Below are 19,285 nucleotides of genomic sequence, written 5' to 3'. Positions count from 1 at the left end.
GAAAAAAATGAAGAAGATCATGGATGTGTCAGGTTGGTGATGTGCGGCCTTACCTGCGTTGTAATAAAAGCTAACTGCTCTTCCCCTTTACTTTCTGAAAACGACCATTTATTAATGTTTTTACTTTCAGAATCATCGATTAGACGCTAAAGATTCTGTCTGTTGAGCAAGAGCACGTGATGGTCCTTCTTAAAGCATTGGTTCTTGAGGGGGTTGGGAACCAGGCAGAAGGGACCTCCGTTGTCTTGAGCCTGTGGCCTAACTTCCCCTGAGCTCTGCTGTGAGTTCTTCTGGTCCTGGGCCCAGAGGCCCCAGCGGCTTTCCTTGATGGTCTGATCTACCAAGAAGTATGGAAACGATCCCCTCTCAGCAAGTCTTTGGCTTCACCAACGACAAGAAGCAGAATGTGCTGAGTAGCCTGGTCCCTGAGATGACATTTGCGATGATATAGTATAGTAACTGTTTTTGACAAGTCGCCAGGCATGTGGCTGTTTCTGGCAGAACACTTGCTGTTTACTTCCATGTTTGAATGACATTATCTGGCTGTTGCATCCCATTGGTAACTACTATGGTACTTTTACATTGGTGCTAATGGGGTTTAAACATTGCCTGACATTCTGTGAGGAATATTCTGGAGATTCCCTTAGAGGAGCACACAACTTAAGTCCTATTACAAGCCAGGTAATTAAATTCCCCCTGCTTACTTCTTCATATTGCTCCCGCTGGATTCAGGATTTCAGTCCTGGCCTGTGTAGTTACCTCCAAAGGTCCAGCTGGTAGAATCCAGTGACCCCCTCAGCAAGAGGGTGGCCCTGAAACAGTGGGCAAAAGGTAGCATTTTTTTGTTTTCCTAAAAAAGAAATTTGTTTGAGACTTCCCTAAGTTTTTCATGGATCATGCCATGACAGGGGGACTTTGACAAAATTCCCAAGATTGAGACGCAGGGCTCCAGAGGAGGGCGGGGCAGGCCTGATGTGAGTCAAGGTGCTGGTTCAGTCCGACCGCCAGACCCAGCACTAGGGACGTGCTTCCTGGATCGCTTGCCCATTTTGCAGTCGCATGGGTGGTGCCCTCTGTAAGCCATATCTGTGTCAGACCAACAAATGGGTTCCCACCGCCTCTGCACTTGCCCTCCAGGAGGCCCTGCAGCCTGGTGTTGAGGAAGAAGTACAGGGCTGCGCCTGGAAGGCCTGGGTTTGCATCCTGGCTCTGGTTCTTAGCACCTGGATGACCTAAGGCTGGTCATCACTCATCAATCCCTTCGTCTAGAAAATGGGCTTGCTAGGTACCCCTACCTTAATGGCTGGTATGAAGACCAATTGATTTGTTTATATGAAAGCATTTCTTAGCAGCAATCACCACACATGCACTGTTTCTTTATGATTATTTCTACTCTGACAAAACCAAGAAGACAAAGTTTTCATGCACATCATCGTACTGTAACATTCACGTGTGTTTGCCTTTAGAGTTAAGCAGCAGTCAAGGCCCAGTGGCTAGCACCGTGTCTGGCAGTACTGTCTGTTGACTGTTCAACAGTCAAGTCCTCTTTTTACCTAAGTATTCAAAGTGTTGTGCCCTAGAACAGCCAAATAGTGCCAGAACAGCTAAAGTGATAATTACAGTCTCAGACCATGTGAAACTCCTCCAGTGGGGTCTCATGGCTTGCTTGCCATGCCCCCAGTTACCATTCCTGACTCCGGGTGATAAGAAGGTGCCGCAGGTCGCTTCCCCACTTTGCAGTTGGGAACAGAGAGGCAAGGCTGGGGAAGGAAGCTAGCTGCCTTGTAGTCTCCCTCAGAATCCGAAATGGAGCCGGTGTGGACGTCTCTTCCCTAAGTCTCTGACTCGGTGCTTTCTGTAGGCTGATGCCTCCTGGCCGCCCCACTGACTTTTCCAGCATCCTTGCACGTGCCTTCTCCTCTGGCCTCTGAGAGACAGGCTGCTGAAACACCCTGGCTGGGGAGACAGACATTCAGCTAAGCTTGGAGCTGTGGTCGTGAATTTGCTTTTTCTTCTCCTGATCACTTTTCCCTGTCTTTCCAGGGCTGCAGCATGAAGGAATTTTCCGCGTGTCAGGATCCCAGGTAGAAGTGAATGACATCAAAAACGCCTTTGAGAGAGGTGAGGAAACAGCCTAGAAGATAAGCCCAAATATCTGCCAGCCCCCTGGGATATCGGCTCCACCCTTTCTACCCTGAGAGGCGCCCAGAGCTCAGCAAGCCAGCTTGCCTCCCTCTCAGGCTGGCACCTGCTCTCTCTTGTGGACGTCCTCCCCCAGGTGTGCGGGGAGATCAGGGCACACCCCAGCTCCCTCCTCCTCAGTCCAACTCATCTAGCCTCTCTCCTGCAGATGATCTGCCAAAACCCAAGAAGTTAACTATGATATCTGGGTGGTTTATGGCTTCATCCAGAACCCTTGGTGGCAGTTAATATCAAGGCTAATGCGCCTGTTCATCGTAGCCCATTTATTATCTTGTGGGCTATTAAGGTAATGGGCAAGCTTTGGCAATTTCCGTCACTGTAATGGATACATATAGTTTCAATTTGAGGTTGGTCCTATCATTAAATCTAATTACACCTGATATGAAATTTTCCATAGGGAGCTCCAGCATGATTGTTCTCCTGTAAGTAGGTGTCCTTTGTTGCAGGCCAAGAGGAGTGAGAGCTAGTCAGAGGGACCAGCCTCTCTGGCCTCATTTTCCTCCCCCAGGGGCTCGGTCCAGCCCGGTTTCATGATTCTTGTCAGTTGCTGTGTCCTGTCCCTAGCCCACAGTAAATGTCCCTTAGCTAGTCTGGCACAAGTGAATTTATGCTAGTGGACTCCTGTGCCCCCTCCTCTGGCCCTGGGACCCCCGACCCTGAGCAGTCTTCACTTTGTCTCTGCGTGGTCTGCCCCTCTCGTGGCCACCATGCAGGGCCGAGAGCTGGTGGTCTGTGCTGAGGACTTGAGTAGCCCGCCCCTTCCCCACCACCTCTGCTCTGTCCTATGCAGTTTTGCCTCTCTCACTCTCTCTTTCCATTTCGGGGGCTTGCTTATCCTCAGGAGAGGACCCCCTGGCTGGGGACCAGAATGACCATGACTTAGACTCCATAGCCGGCGTCCTGAAGCTTTACTTCCGGGGGCTGGAACACCCTCTCTTCCCCAAGGACATCTTCCGTGACCTGATGGCCTGCGTCAGTAAGTACCATCCTGGGCTCCGACTGGCTTCTGGACAGAGCACCTTGTAGTAACAGATAAGAAAATTCCAGGGGGGCTTTTTTTCTCCTGAGCTTTTCAGTAATGTTTTCCTTTTTTCCTCTTCCCCAGTGAAGTTCTTTCTCCTGGTCCTCACTCCTTCATCCTCTGGTAAGGGAGGAGGAAGAATGACTTCTCAGTGACAGTCTAGGTCCACAGTCAGGGATCCTGGCTTTTTTCTTTCTGATTCACCCTAAACTCCTTTGTTTCACAGGGCTTTATCTTTCTTCAGTAAAATACATTTGTATTCATATGGAAGACGGCATCCTTTTCAGCTATTGGAAGCTTAGACATTAGTGCTGTGCTTTTCCTGATACAAAGGGAGAAAGCACAGGTGTTGCAAACCTGTCCTGCTTCTGCTTTGAACATGGCATGGCTTCCCTCCAGACGTGTTGTGTGTGTTCTAGGAATGAAAGCCCTCTGCACATTTAAAAGGAGCCATGCGCTGTTTTCCTGGAGAGAGATACAGTCTCTACTTTATCCTTCTTAGGGGTTCTCTGTCTTTTATTCTAAAATTTGGGTCTTGAAAAGCTATTCCAGGCCATTTAGGGGTTTTTTGGGGTTTTTTTTTTTTTGAGGAAGATTAGCCCTGAGCTAACTACTGCCAATCCTCCTCTTTTTGCTGAGGAAGACTGGCTCTGAGCTAACATCCATTACCATCTTCCTCTACTTTATATGTAGGACGCCTACCACAGCATGGGTTTTTGCCAAGCGGTGCACCCGGGATCCGAACCGGCGAACCCCGGGCCGCTGAAGCGGAACGTGCAAATTTAACCGCTGTGCCACCAGGCCGGCCCAGGCCATTTAGTTTAGATCATGATACTGGAACATCCTTCATTTGTTTTCCATGGAAACTTGGATTAATACTGGAAGCAGACCCCACTGGAATGATGGCTTCAGAGGCTGGAGAAGGCAGTGGCCTTTGAAATGGAGAAAAGGTCTTTCTTTCCAGATGGACCAGAGTCTTCATGCCCCCCGAGTTTCCAGTTTGACTCAGTATATGCCCCGAGCATTGTCCCTCTCTGTTGTTCTGAGAGAGAAAGAACATTCAGGAAGCCCTCATGTATTATTTGTTGACCCGCTATTTGTGGGAGTCTAGTGGAAATGAGTTCTCTGGTGATTAGGTATATGCACCCCTCGTGTTTTCGTGTCCTTTTCTAGGCCTGGGCCTAGGTAGAGCATCTTAGTGGACTGGGGCTACCAAGACAGGGCAAGATGCCTTGGCTGCCCAGTTCTTCCCTTGAGATGTGCTCCTGATCCACGGCTTCCCATTTCTTTTTCACATAAAGGCACTCATAGAAAATGACAGCATCCACATGGCACACTGTAAAGTGGGGAGGCTGGCCATGATGGAGGCCACCAGCTTAGGGCCATGCCTGTGATTAATCTGTCTGCAGCACATGAGTCAGGAAACTTCTCTGGTCTTCTCCCCTGATATCACTACTTATACAAGTAGTAATTTCTACCATTTCTTGCCTCTGGCCACGTTCTTCCCCTCCCCACTGAAGATAAGGGAGGAGAGAAGATGAGCCAGATTTACCCAAAGGATGAGGTGACGCATGTGTACAGCTAGCAGGACAAGACCTGCACAGCCTCTCTCCCTCCCCACGCGTAGACCCTCCGAGGCTGGGAGTCGAGCAGTTGTAGCAGATTTATGGACAGCTGCTTGTCTGTGGTTGTTTTAATAAGAGGGTGGTAGATGCTGTAGGGAACATCTCCAACCCCTTCTGTGCCCAAGGAGCATAAACCTGAAGTCCTGCCTCAGGAAGTGTCTAGAGCCCAGCATGTGCCCTATGGCAGCAGCCCAGCCCCAAGGAGCTACAGGAATGGGACTCCTTACACGGCACCACTGCTTGTGGCTGTGACCTGGCCTTCCTCTGGATTGTACCTGCCAGTAGTAAGGGCGTCTTACCATTGCTCCCTGGGATCTCAGGCACAGTGGAGGATAACGCATGGCTTTCTCCTTTCAGCAATGGACAACCTGCAGGAGAGAGCTCTGCACATCCGGAAGGTCCTCCTGGTCCTGCCCAAAACCACTCTGATCATCATGAGATACCTCTTTGCCTTCCTCAGTCAGTGAGTAGACTTCCCAGTGAGCAGCTGGGTCAGGCCTTGGCTTCGGCCCCTGGAAGTTTACACAGGGACCTGTTGAGACATCCAGCCCACCAAATATTGGTTGAGTAGCTCCCATGTACTGGGCACAGCTGTAGGCTGTAGGAACACACTGTGAAATAAGAGACGAAAGCCCTGATGTCACTCAGCTCACATTCCAGGGTAGGAGACAGAGAACAGATATGTCAGGTGGTGATAAGTATTTGTAAGAAAAATAAAGAAATGTAGATATGAAATGGACTGCAGGGGTCTGATTGGGTCAGGGATGAAAGAGGGAGAGCCCCTGAGAGGGATGGTCAGCAGAGGCCTCGCTCAGAGGCAGGGTCCAAGCAGCAGCCGAAATGAAGGAAAGGAAGGAGACGCAGGAACATTGGCCACCATTGAACCTGAGAGGCGTGGGGTTGCGGTTGTGGATTTGGGAAGCCATTGGAAGGGTTTAAGCAGAAGAGTGTTGTGATCTGATTTTTTTTTTAAAGGCACCTGAGCTAACTTCTGTTTCCAATCTTCTTCTTCTTCTTCTTCTCCTCCCCAAAGCCCCCCAGTACATAGTTGTATATTCTAGTTGTGAGTGCCTCTGGTTCTGCTACGTGTGGCGCCGCCTCAGCATGGCGTGATGAGCTGTACCATGTCCGCTCCTGGGATCCAAACCGGTGAAACCCCGGGCCGCCGAAGCAGAGCGCACAAACTTAACCACTCGGCCGTGGGGCCGGCCCAGATCTCTATGTATTCTTAGGACCTATCAGCTTCTCTGTGCAGAAGTTGTCGCAGAGGGCCGTGAAGAGAGACAGGCAGACCGCTTCAAAGACTATTGTGCGGTCTCGGTCCGAGGTGTTGGTGACTCAGCCTGGGGAGGGGATGCTGGAGGGTGGTGAGGAGGGCCAGGTTCGGGACCTGTTTTGAACATGGCATTGACGGGATTTGCTGATGGGAGGATGTAGAGTATGAGGAAAGAAAGAAATTCTAAATTCTTGACATGAGCAGCAGGGAAGTAGTAATGCCATTTATAGCTTTGGGGGAGACAAGCTGTGGAAGAAGGAATGGAGAGAAGGTGCCGATGTGGGCGTGTTGATTTGAGGTGCTGTTAGGCCTCCAAGCGGAGATTCTAAGTGGGCAGCTGAACCTGAGGCTCAGGAGAAGCCTGGAGTGGAGATGTCAGTATGGAGGCATCGTATGTTGGTGCTGTTTAGCTGACCTCCCGGAAGTGACTCTACCCAGAAGAGAGGTCTGAGGACCAGAGGAGCCTGGGGCTTGACAGGGCGTTTCTTCCTGACCGAGCAGTGCACACTCGCCCAGGGCAGACATTGGAGTCCTCACGTGGCAGCAAAGGCAACAAGCAAGGACATTCTTGTATCCTTGGTACTTCTCTTCTTGGGCCCCTCTGTCTTCTCAAGTTGCTTTTGCTGCAGCTTCTCCCTGCACATCCTAGACCAGAGGTTATAAGTGGGCGACCTCGGGGCCAGATAAGGCCCATCGACTGTTTCCTTTCAGCCCGCTGTGTCTTCAAAACATTGAAACATTTAAATATTAGAGGATTTTACTTAAAAAATATCTAGATTTCTAGCTTCTCTTGTACACATTAGTAGATCTGGCAGCACTGGACGTGCATGCCCACGTGGCAGCAGCTCCCTGTGGAGGAAGGGGTGCTGCCTGGACGAGGCGGCCCGGCTCTCCCCGGTTCACCACCGTCCCAGCCCTCCCAATGCTCCACGGTGCCAAGGCTGGCTTCAGGGGCCATTTATCGTCACTCTTGCTTTGTGGTTTTTCGTATAGTGGAGAAACGTTTCTCTAGATCTGTGAATCCATCAAAAGAGAGAAGACAAAACTTAGACCAAGGGGCTAGGGTGCTTTAGCACATGTTTCTTTGTGAAGCTGAAGAGTTCACAGAGTCAGTTTGGTCTCTGCTTCGAAGGAGTACAAGCTTAGCGCCGTCTCATGAGGCTCAGCTTGCTGACGAGTTAGCAGTCGGCCTGGCCCTGCAGGCATCTGGGTTCACGACCCCTGCCTGAGGCCTCTCCGGGGCACCCACACTGTCCTTCAGCCCTGCTGCTGGCCCTGCAGAGCGACAGAACACCCTGGCTGTGCAGCCCACCGCCTCCACATGGCTGTGTCTGTTCACAGGCTGCCAGTTTAGACTGACAGAGATGGAAACTCTGGCAACCACTCTCGAGTCAGTCAGTCCCCTCAGGGCCACCAGTCCTTGTCTCATCGTTGACCAACACTTGCCCTCAAAGTGAGCTGTGTCTGCTCGCCCAGTGCAAGGAGGCCTGACAGTGGTGAGTGAACAGGCAGGGTGAGCAGGGAGGTCCTGAGGTGACTGTGTGTGAGTACAATGGCCTCATCCTCCTCCCCACGTTTTCTTCTTGCTCAGAGCAGTGGGGAGCTTGCAGGAGGGGAGAAACGACAGAGTCAGCATCATGCAGACCTGGAGATGGTAGCCACTCTTGCGGGAAACCTGGGAATTCAAATGTTTGCTTCCGTTTTACTTTTTTTTCTGGTGAAAGTATTTCACTGAAAAGAGGCAGCATTAATAGCCACTGTGTTTCCTGAAATAATAAATGGAGCACAGGACACAAGTGATGGAGAAGATGACCTCCGTGGAAAGATGACGGATGCTAAGTGTGCACTTACCCTATAGGTATAGCAGTATTTGGCACATAGCTCCTGATGGAGACTCTGCCTGGGCCCAGACTTTCAAGACCCTTCTCCTTTGTTGTTCTGTGTCCTGGAGCGGGTGTGTACTTGATTTCTGGCTATGGTCTTTTTCTTGGGTTGTACACATCCTCAATCTCAAGGAACCAAAAAAACTAATACATATATTTGTGTGTGTGTGTGTGTGTGTGTGTATAGTGTATATATATATATGTCCAGCAGGCCTTGTTAATTATTAATATCCTTTCTTAGGATCTGCATTGATTATCTATTGCTGTGTAACAAATTACCCTAAAACTTAGAAACTTAAAACAGCAAGCATTTATTATTATGTCCCAGTTTCTGTGGGTCGGGAGTCCAGGTGCAGGCTTTCTGAGGCCTCTGGCACCAGCCTTGTGAGGTTGCAGTGAGGGTGGCAGGTACAGGGTTGCAGTGTCTTCTGAAGGCTCGAATGGCGGAAGCTTCCCTTCCAAGCTCACTTATGTGATGCTGGCAGGATCCAGTTCCTTGCAGCTTGTTGGACTGAGGACCTCTATTCCTGGCTGACTGTGGGCCAGAGGCCTCCCTGTTGTTGACCACGTGGGCCTCACCATAGAGCTGCTCACAGCATGGCAGCTGGCTTCTCTCCAAGCGAGTGAGTGAGACAGCTCCCAAGACAGAAGCCACGATCTTTTGTAACCTGATCTCAGAAGTGACATCCCGTTACTTCTGCCACATTCCATTCAGTAGAAGAGTCACTAAATCTAGCCCACACTCAAAGGGAGAGAATTACCTTTCTCAGGTCAGAGCGTGAATACCAGGAGGCAGAGACCATGGAGTTCATTTTAGAGGCTGCCTGCCACAGCATCTGTCCTGCCCAGCGAGTTTTTGCCCCCCAACAAAGCGTAGGTACCTCCCCCTCACTGCAGCTGACTCCTCTGCTTGCCTTTTGAAAGCTGACTTCTTCACATGTCAAACAATATAGTCTTCTAGTCTCTTGCTGATCAAGTGAGGTCCACAGACCAGCAGCATCAGCATCATTTGGGAGATTGTTACAAATGCAGAATCTCAGCCCCTCCCAAGGCCTATGAATCAGAATCTGTGTTTTAACAAGGTCCGCTATGAGTCGCATGCACGGGAAAGTCCCAGAAGCACACTCTAGGGCCTCAAACACTGCCCTGAGATCTAAGAGGGAATCATCGGTGCTTCTCTCTCATGGTTAAGGCTGCCCCCTGCTCTCCAGAGGAGCTGAGTCTCCCTCTAGACCTCACCGATCTCGGGTGCCTCCTGCTTTGGAAAGATTCTGTCTGGGCTGCTCTTCTGACTGTCACAAGCAGTGTTTTGGCTTCTGTATGCCGATGGGCAAGTAGAACTGTGGCTGGATTGCCTTGGGGACTCACAGATGCTCGTCTATTTATTCACTTATTTGTTTAACATGTATTTATTAAGCATCTACTGTGTGCCACACACTGTTTAGGTGCTGGCTACCTAAGACTGCTCCCAGCAGCCACGGCCTCTGCCCTCACGGAGCTTGTGTTCCATTGGAGGAAGACAGACAAAACTAATAAGTATACTTGGCATATGCCGGAGGGAAATAAAGCAGGCAAGGGGGCTGGAGAGTGCTAAGGGTCGGGGTGAGGGTTTGTTCTGTAATACACAGTGGTCGGAGGACACCCACTGAGCAGGTGACAGTAGGGAAACTGAGAGAGAATGGTGCCCCAGAAGCCGCGTGGAGAAAGTTTCAAGGAGGATGTGATAACTGAGTTAAATGCACTGACAGATCAACTAAGAAAAAGACTGAAAACTGACTCAGCAGCATGGATAGCGTTGGTCACCCTGATGAGCATGATCTTAGTGGAGTGGAAGGGGCAAAATCCTGATGCTGTCGGCTCAGGAGAGAAAGGGTGCTGATGATGGATAAACAAAATGTGGTAGGCCCATACAGTGGGGTCGTATTCAGTCCTGAAAAGGGGTGAGGTGCTGACATAGGCGACAATGTGGATGAACCTAGAAAGCAGGGTGCTGAGTGAGAGAAGACAGTCACAAAAGACCACGTATTGTATGACTCCATTTATGTGGAGCATCCAGAATAGGCAAAGTCATGGATACACGGAGCAGATTTGTGTGTCCAGGAACTGGGGAGAGGGCACAAAGGGAAGGGACTGCTAGTGGGTACGAGGTCTCCTTTGGGGTGATGAACATGTTCTGGAACTAGATAGTGGTGATGGTTGCACAACATTGTGAATATGCTAAATGCCACTGGATTGTACACTTGAAAATGATTAAAATGATAAGTTTTATGTTGTGTGTATTTTACCACAATAAAGAGGGAAAGGAGGAGCGGGGACGAGGGAAGGTGTATGAGGCTGCCAGGGCAGCTGTGACAGAATGCCACAGGTTGCACAGCTTAAACAGCAGACATTTATTTTCTCACAGTTCTGGAATCCGGAAGTCCAAGATCAAGGTACCAGCAGGGTGCTTTTCTGGAGAGACCTGTCTCTGTGGCTCACGGGCAGCCATTGTCTCACTGCACCCTCACAGGGCCTTCCCTCGGTGTGCAGGGGCGGGAGGGAGCTCGGCGTCTTTTCCTCCTCACAGAGACACCAGTCCTGTTGCACTAGGCCCTCACCTATTGCCTTCATCTAACCTTAACTATGTCCTTAAAGGCGCTGTCTCCAAATACAGTCATACTCGGGGGTTAGGGTTTCAACATAAGAATTTGGGGGGTTACAATTCAGTCCATAACAGAAGGAATGGAGAAGAATCAGAGAATCAGAGATAGCAGGTACAGACAACTCTCAAAGAACTTGATTATAAAGAGGAAGAGAGAAATGAGATAGTAATTTGGTGTGGATATGGGGTTAAGAGAGGATTTTTTTAAGATGGAGGTATTACTGCTCATTTGTATGCTGGTGGGAATGACCCAGTAGAGAAGAAAAACTGATAATGGAGAGAGCAAGGCCGGTGCTGGAGTGATGCTCCTGAGGAGGTGAGGAAAGGTGGAATTGACTGCACGGGAAGGCAGGCAGCACGTCAGGGCACAGGGGCAAGTCGGTTAATAGGTTGGGGAGGATGTTGGACGGGGACAGGCAGCGTGCTAGGCAAAGAGAGTGGGGCAGTGCCTTTGAAGGACCGTCAGAAGGAATCAGCCCCAATGACCTTTCACTCCTCGTCTCCCTAAGAGGTGTCTCCTCACAATTACCTTTCACCCCTTGTCTCCCTTCTGGGGAGGTGCAGGGAAGGCTGTTAACTCATGGATTTGTAGAGGGGAGTGTGGTGTCTCCCATTCTGAACACTTTTAAAAGCCTCATGGCTTCTCAGCCTTGCGTTTGCATGGGGCTGTGGCAAATGATAGTTTCCCTTCATCCCTTTCAAACCTCAGATCAGCCCTGATGCATGCTCTTACCCATAGTCTGTCAGTTGTTGCCACATCAAACCCCTGAGGCCCACGAAGTTGAGAGGTTTTTTTTTTTTCCCCCAAGATTTTTATGAGGGTTACCAATTTATTTATTTATTTACTTTATTATTTATTTATTTACTTTTTTTTTTTTTGAGGAAGATTAGCCCTGAGCTAACATCCACCACCAATCCTCTTTTTGTTGAGGAAGACTGGCCCTGAGCTAACATCCTTGCCCATCTTCCTCTGCTTTACATGTGGGATGCCTGCCATAGCATGGCTTGCCAAGCAGTGCCATCTCTGCACCCGGGATCCCAACCAGCGAACCTCAGGCCTCCCAAGTGGAACGTGCACACTTAACCACTGTACCACCAGGCTGGCCCCTTGAAGTTGAGAGTTTTTAACTGAAATGTTATGTATTTAAAATAGCCTGTCCAGAGCTTAGTGCTCTCCCTGAGCCCTTCAGGTTTTGATTCTGGGATCTGGAGCTCTCGGCATGTTGGATAAGCCTGTCAGGAGAAGATGGGCAGACTCCCGTCAATCAGGCGCTGCGGAGTGTGGGCGGCTCTGCTTCCCAATCCCTGACTAGGATCGAGGGTCCTACATCAGGAAGCAATCAGGATATACAATTATAGAAAATGTTTAGGGAACACCACCTCTGTGCCAGGCACAGCGCTCCAAGCTTTGCGTGTATTACCTCATTTAATCTTCCCAACAGCCCAGAAAGGAGGCCCAGAATTGTCCCCATTTCACAGTGGAGACACTGTGGAACTAGGACAGAGTCACGGAACTGGGTCGTGCTGGAGCTCGGCCTCAGAGCCAGATCTGTTTGACTCCAAAATTCTTGGGATGTTTTCCTTTTCTTTTTCAATTTAATCAAAGAGACAGATGCGCATCACTAAAAAGTAAAAAGTCCAGAAAAGTACACGATGAAAAGCAAGTTTCCCACACCAATCCTGATTTTCTCATTCCCCCAGAAAGGCCTGTGTTCCTAACCACAGCGCTCAGCCTTTCTAAGATGCACAAAGGATGGTGAGTTCAAAGCAATTAGGAGAATTCACTAATATCATGGATGGAAACTATAGAAATACAGCATACCTCTTAGAGGAGATGGCGTGTATACAAGTCAACACGAAAAAAATGTTTTATTTTAAAGAGGGAGCTCTTACCAGTGTGTTATCCATTTTAGATATTTCTTTAAAACTCCAGTGTTTGAGATCTTTACTGGGTACAGCCTTGAAGGTGTTTGAGGATTATTATCACCATTGTATTATATATGAAATTGTGTGCATTTGTATGTGCACATATATGAATTTTTCTTGGGAGAGAACCTCTAGTTTCTGTCAAATTCTTGAAGGAGCCTATGTTCCCCAAATAGTTAAGAACCATGGCTTTTGCTCCTGAACCTAGGTGTTCTGGTGTCGACTGGAGGAGAGAGAAGGGTCCTGGTCCATGTTTTAATGGGAGTAAGAAATGGACCTGGCCCTGCAGACCACATGAAGGTGCGTCCCCCACCAGCCCCTGGGCACCGCAGCCCCGTGGACTGAACTGTCCTTGCCTTGCTGAGCTTGGCAAGGCTCTTCCTCTCTCAGAGCTTGGACTGGGACTGTCAGGGCATGAGTTTGTTTCCCTTTTTCCACGGGCTTCCCAGAAACTACTGGTTTTCTTCCATGTTCCCAAAACGTTGTCAGATCACACTAAAGAAACAGGGCTCTCCTCCTCTTTGTCCTTCCATGACGCCAGGAACCGCTAGCCTGGGGTTAGCTACAGCTCTAGCCCCATGGCACCTAGCGCCTCAGTTGATCCTGCTGAGGTTACCCAGGTAATTAGCTCTCTTGTCTCTCCAGTTTTTCTTTGACTAAGAAGTAGGCTTGGAAACTTCCTCCAGCCTTTTCTGAATCTCTGCTCTCTTTTAACTCAGGAGCCAGGGAAGGATTGTAAAATTAAATCTTTAACAGCTCCTCTGAAGCATTCCAGCCACTGAGATCTGTAAGCTCGCCCCTCGCTGGCCTCCCTGCCTGGACTGGGTCCTGGAGAGCAGGGATTCTCAGCCCTGGCAGCTGTTCTCCCTGTGACAGTGTTCCCATGCACTGTGCCACTCCACATGTCCTGCAGTGATTCTCTAAGGGGGGCGGAGGATGTGTCAGAATCTTCAGTAGAGGAGAGAACCGTTGAGTTCCAGAGAGACCAGCTTGGTAATCTGAGTCTGGATACAGGATTTCCTAGGAAGGAACTCTGCCCAGTTCTGAAGAATAGCCACTCAGATGAAGACAGCTAAGTCTCAGGCTTCTGGTTCAGCATCAGAGGGCCTTCGTATCTTCTCAGGATCTGTCAGAATCAGGTGCTGGGGACTTCCTGCTGGTGCCCATGGGGGAGGCAGAGCTCACAGCTCTGCAGACTGTGGGGTGGGAGGACATATCCAGAGCTGGCCCAGCCTTCAGTGCCTGGACAGACAGAGACCAGTGGGGACGCATCAGGCGCAGCGGCTCACTGCCGGGCTCAGGTCCTTGGCCAAGGCTGGAGGTGTGGCTGGAGCAGCTGCTGGCTGAAAAGGGGGAGTTCACAGAATAAACAAATACCCGATAGTGAAGTCAGACCGCATCCAGAGAAGCCTGAGCAGAAGCTGAACAGCATGCTGACCTTTTCCTGAATAAATCCTGAATGTAATTATAGAGGAGGATATTACGGAAACAAGGAACAGTCGCGTTAGCCGTTTCAGAAAGAAATTCCCTGGCTTGGCAAAATACAAATGCTAATTGGTTGGCTATTTTTTTTAATAAGTCTAGAGCTTGGAATGGACTATCCCTACTAATTTGATTATTTTGCTATGCAGGAAAGTACACAACCCACAATGCCCATGTCCCCTGACCCTGTCATTTCCAGGGCAACCTGAGGGTCTCCGTCTGCTGTCAGCTCAGTGGGTTGGTGTGCGGGAGCCGTACCCGCTCTGCGGGGTGGTGTGTTCTCACGCAGGGGGCATTTGGTGGATAAGATCTGGGGTGAGGGGTAATGTGGGGGTGAGTAGGGTTTGAATGGGGAGCTGGAGAGAGAGGAGAGGTGAGACCTGCACGGAGGTGCTTCCACTTTGCCTTTCCCGGCTCCTGAATGACCATCCTGGTGGTCATTCTCTTCTCCCTCGCCAGCGTTCTAGAGGGGCTCTGACACCCCACGCAAAGCAAGTGGCAGTTTGTGGAACTTCTGCTCTTGTTCTTGGCAGTGCCTCCTCTGATGCTGTCCTCCGGGCGTTCATGCGAGTGCTTTCCAGCTTGCCCTTTCCCTTCTCCTCCAGTTTATCACAGTTCAGTGAAGAGAACATGATGGACCCCTACAACCTCGCCATCTGCTTCGGGCCCTCGCTGATGTCGGTGCCGGAGGGCCATGACCAGGTGTCCTGCCAAACCCACGTGAACGAGCTGATCAAAACCATCATCATCCAGCATGAGCACGTCTTCCCAAACCCCAGGGAGCTGGAGGGCCCCATCTATAGCAGAGGAGGAAGCACGGAGGATTACTGGTAGGGGGCTCAGGGCTGGGGGAGGGAGGGCGTCACCAGCACACACGGTGTGGGGGCCAGATGGCCAGGCGAGACCAGAGGGACCAGCAGATCCTCCCGCCTCCCACTCCCAGGGGCCTCAAGCTGCCGGGGATCTGGGGACGGTGCAGGCAGTACCCACCTTGACCCGGCCTGCGGAGTACATGCCACTGCGTGCCACCTCCCTTTTCACGAGTTCTGAGTGGTGAAGGACCATCCTGAAAGACAATGATGGCAATAATAGTAACATCAAAATCTCCAAGAAAGGAGATTCTATGAAGTTGTGTCTAGACCCGCTGTCGTCAGTCAGCAGTGTCTCTCAGGCTCCTGCTCTGTGCTGTGTGTTGTGAGAGGAGCAGGCCCAGGTCCCAGGGGATTTCTTTCTTTTGGGGAAGACTTAAGTCTGAGGCATGACTTCCTGACCGTGAGTCTGTACAATAAGAATGTAGAATGATTTCAGAAATCTGTAAAGAGGAGGAGGAGTCCGCCCCATTTTCGGCAGGTTAGGCGCCGCCCCTCCCTGAACCAGGACCACCGGCTGCCCTCGCCTGGGAGCAGAGGTGAGGGGATCCTGGGTACGTCTGTCCTAGCCCCTCCTTTTGGACAAATAATGAATCACTGCCTCCATTCTACAGAGAAGGCCAGTGCAGCCCCGAGAGGCCAGTGACGGTCCTTCAGACCAATCCAACCTGCTCTCATGTCTTGGTGCAGGGCGCCATCCACTGCCCCACACTACCCCTCCCAACCCGGATTCCACTTGCCAAGGCATTTTTCCAATAACGCAGAGACAACTGCCTCTCTCTTTTGCTCTGTAATGTCCCTTACCTCCTTCTCCTGCTCCCCCTCCCTGCTTCCCCTAAATAGTGTTTCAGCCTGGGCTGAAAGCATAAGCCAGCCCAAATCGGATTCCATCTGAAGTCAACATCTGGAACCAATTCAGCCAGCCCCATTGCGATCGACTGAGGTGGGGGAGGACAGGGGAGGTTGTTTACCTAATTAGAGGCCAGTTGGTCTGTGCTTCTCCCTGAAGGAGCCTTCTGCCCAAGGAGTGCAGAAAGTGATATTCATGTGTCTGTGAACATAAAAATATCACTGACATCCCTGGGTTGTCTCCTCCACCGTCCTGCAGATCCCAGCATCTGGGTCTGAGCTGGAGAAACCTAGGCTTGCCAGCTTGGAGAGAAAGCTTTTTGTCACAGAGGGGTGGGGACTGGGGCGGTTGTTCAGGTCTCAGCCTACTAGCTGGTGCAATCTGGGAGCTGTCCTTGTGCATGTGACTTGGGGGGGTGGTTTCCCTTACAGGAGCGTTGGAAAGCTGTGAAATAGTGTTCCCAGCTCCTGCTTGACCTTCCTTCTAAAGTCTTCCCCCACCCCACTTTTCAAATGCCAAACTGCTGCAGGCTCCGGACCCATCCCAGGACACGGAGGCCCCCACGGACCGGCTCCCCCGTCACAGCCCAGTGGAACAGACAGAGCCCTGGGAGGGGGTGGCTCCCAGGGCACGGATGGGAGGGCACAGTCCTCTCCAAGGTCTTCTCCCCAGCCCCCTGTTGCATGTTGTGCATTTGAGATTTATTAGCAGCCTCTGGAAAAACCACAAGATTAGTCAGGGAACGTTACTAGCACAGACTGGGTGGGAGGCGAGAAGCAAAGGATCAAGAATAAGTGACCCTGGGTAAGAGGAGCCATCTAAACACTGATTCACACTCACCCAGAAGGCTCCCAGCCTCTCCTCTTCTTTGGGAAGAGAGAGAAGTGCCAGTGAAGTAGGCTAAGACCAATGAAGGAGGTGAGGGAAGGGTGGCAAAAGCGGGGCTGGAGCCCAAGAATCCTGGAGAATGGCTGGGGGACCAGAGCAGCCAGGAGGAGGGAGCACCAGGCTGCCTGGCATGCCCGCAGCTGTGGAGAGGAGAAGCCAACCCCATTTCACCGCCTTACCAGCCCTGAAACTGGAACCCGGTTTTCTAGGATGGCCTGCTGTGTGCCATGCAGGGCTTCTTCTGAGACCATGTGTGTTGGTGGCCCTGGGGGTGTTGCTGGGGTGTGAGTGTGGAACAAGAGAAGCATAGGATTTTAGGGCTCGAAGGGACCTTAAAAAGCATCATCTTGCCTTTACTTGAGAGCAATGGTTCTCAGGGAGTCCCCAGACCAACAGCATCCACGTCACATGGGACTGGTTAGAAATGCCAACCCTCTGGCTCTTCCCAGACCTAGTGAATCAGAAACTCTGGGGTGAGGCAATGTTTTTAACAAGCCATCCAGGACTCCCTAAAGTTTGAGAACTGCCACCTCAGTGGATGGCCACGTAAACAAACTTGGAGCCCTGGGGGAAAGTGAGCCTTTGCTCTGTGCACCCCTGGGGCCCTGAGGGTTTCCAGAATGTCACCAAACTCATCAGAGGGTTTTTAGGGCCAGAAAACAGTGAGATTTGTGCCCACATTTTTTGACAAGAGGAATCGCTGTTGATATTCTCCCAGAATGTTCTAAGTCTGAAGAACCTCCTTGAACTGACTTGCTTCACATGGGATGAGTTCTGACCTGGGCCCTGGTCTTTGGGGAACTTTCTAGGAGAGAAAAACCCATCCCATGGGGAGCAAGAGGCTGCAGGCTCTAAGGCAGAACCTGCGAGGCCAGGCTGTAGGGTTGAGGGGGTGGTGCTTCCTCAGAACTGCCTGGAAAGGCTCACTTGTCACTACCGACTCCGGAGAAAGGAACTTTAGAAATGAGTGGGGTTTTCCTCTCCGTTTCAGGAAATGAGAACTTCCAGGTGCCCGTCCCCATGCACTCTGAAGTCCATGAGCCAGGTGATCAGGAGTAGAAACGACTTTGCTAGCAATTTCCCTGGCCATTCTCAATTCTCTATCCTGGAGGATCTTAGACCCCATGGATCTTTTCAGGAACCTGACCCAGCTTCCATCCCCTCCCTCTTGCAAGGCTAGCCTACAGCAGACTCTTCTCCCCCTGCTCTTGCTTCCCACCCACTGCTGTGACTCACCTCCCACTTTCTCACCAGCACACAGACTGAACCACAAAGCAACCTAGAGGCGTCCAGCAAAGTGAGAAAGAAGGAAAGAAAGTACCACTTGTTCATCACCCCCTCGTGTGGCACTGAATCTTCGCGCAGCTTTGTGGGGCGCACAGGCGGTGATCCTCAATTTATAGATTAGGTAGCTGAGGCTTAAAGAGACGAAGTAACTTGCCTAGGGTCACACAGCTTCCAAGTGTCAGTTGACTTTTGGATCTGGTTGTACCTGGTGATGAAGCTTAGTGTTTTTCTTCCACTATGCTCCCTCTAGGAACGAATTCACCTAGAGAAACAGCCCTTGAGGAGTTGAGTTGTTCTGTATTTTCAAAAAGATTTGTAAGTTCAAAAGGGTTTCTGTTTGTCTCAATATATTCTAAGTCCCAAGTAATCTCAAGTAATTTCTGTAGCAGCAGCTAGGTTAGAGAACCTCTGGAACCTTCTCTTTCATTATAAGCATGTGTCTGTTGCGTGCAATCAGAGTATAGAAAGCGTGAGAGAGATTCCATGCACTTGCTCCCAGGATGCTTTGAAGGAGAAGATGAGAATTTTGTAAGCACACGCTGAGGCCCCGGTCCTCTTGCTTCTGTTGCAGTGACAGCCCACATGGAGAGACTGCCTCGGCTGAAGACTCCGCCCAGGATGCGACTGCAGAGCACCACACCAGCGACGACGGTACGAGGCCCTGCATGGAGTCCGTGGGCCCCCGGGGGCAGCAGAAGGAAGGGAGTGTAGATCCTGTGCTCCTGATGAGCCTCCTGCCCGGCAGCCCCCAAAGACAGGCAGGGGCACTCCTGCCTCCTTTTCATTCCTTCCCCTTCTTGGGGAGGCAGCCCACCTTCTCAAGTAGGATGGTCTCCATATTAAACCAGAGATGGACAGCTTGACCTTTCATAGCCCTTCAACCTTCTCGCCCAGCTCCCAGCTCCTTGTCTCGCCTGGCTGTCTCGCCAGCATGATTTCAGTCCCCCTTCCCAGCTCAGATTCCTGCCAGGTAGCTGGAGACCAAAGCGAAGGAGAGCTCATTTGAAAAACAGTGAGCCTGGGGAATAGAGAAGCTGGGTGCCAAGAACTCGACAGAAGCCAGCCAGAGGGGAGTGGGAATCGGGACGCAGAAACCACACACTTCCACGCCTGCCGACTGAAAAATTGACCCTTTCCAGAGTATAAACACGTGGGTGCCATGTAGCCTGGCGGCTGTGCGTCAGGAGGTGGAATGTGCAGCTGTCATCTGCCGGCCCCTCGACAGTGCCCATGATTTATTAGGGTCTGTCCAGCCAGCGCATTTCCCCCTCCTTCCAACAGTTCCACACCTTCATTTCTGGACCACTTGGGCCCTGGAAGTCTCAGCAGCTGACA

At 50.8% G+C, this 19,285-nt stretch overlaps 1 protein-coding gene across 12 annotated transcripts in view; it reads left to right on the top strand.

Moving 5' to 3' along the window:
• The window catches only part of SRGAP2 (SLIT-ROBO Rho GTPase activating protein 2), a 236,382-nt gene that overhangs the window by 204,387 nt on the left and 12,710 nt on the right, over nt 1–19,285 (top strand). For 6 of the 12 annotated variants that reach the window (XM_014829094.3, XM_044758283.2, XM_014829103.3 and 3 more), the window contains exons 15-19: nt 2,044–2,121; nt 3,044–3,178; nt 5,206–5,311; nt 14,662–14,886; nt 18,522–18,601. In XM_014829094.3, the coding sequence (XP_014684580.1) occupies nt 2,044–2,121; nt 3,044–3,178; nt 5,206–5,311; nt 14,662–14,886; nt 18,522–18,601 (624 nt within the window). Of the gene's footprint in view, nt 1–2,043; nt 2,122–3,043; nt 3,179–5,205; nt 5,312–5,881; nt 6,049–14,589; nt 14,887–18,521; nt 18,602–19,285 lie in introns of those variants that run through there. The other 6 variants (XM_044758282.2, XM_070497095.1, XM_070497093.1 and 3 more) reach the window with 2 other exon arrangements.

Source organism: Equus asinus, chromosome 25 (assembly GCF_041296235.1).
Source record: "Equus asinus isolate D_3611 breed Donkey chromosome 25, EquAss-T2T_v2, whole genome shotgun sequence".
Classification (NCBI taxonomy): Eukaryota; Metazoa; Chordata; class Mammalia; order Perissodactyla; family Equidae; genus Equus; species Equus asinus.
This window is presented reverse-complemented; position numbering and strand designations above follow the sequence as displayed.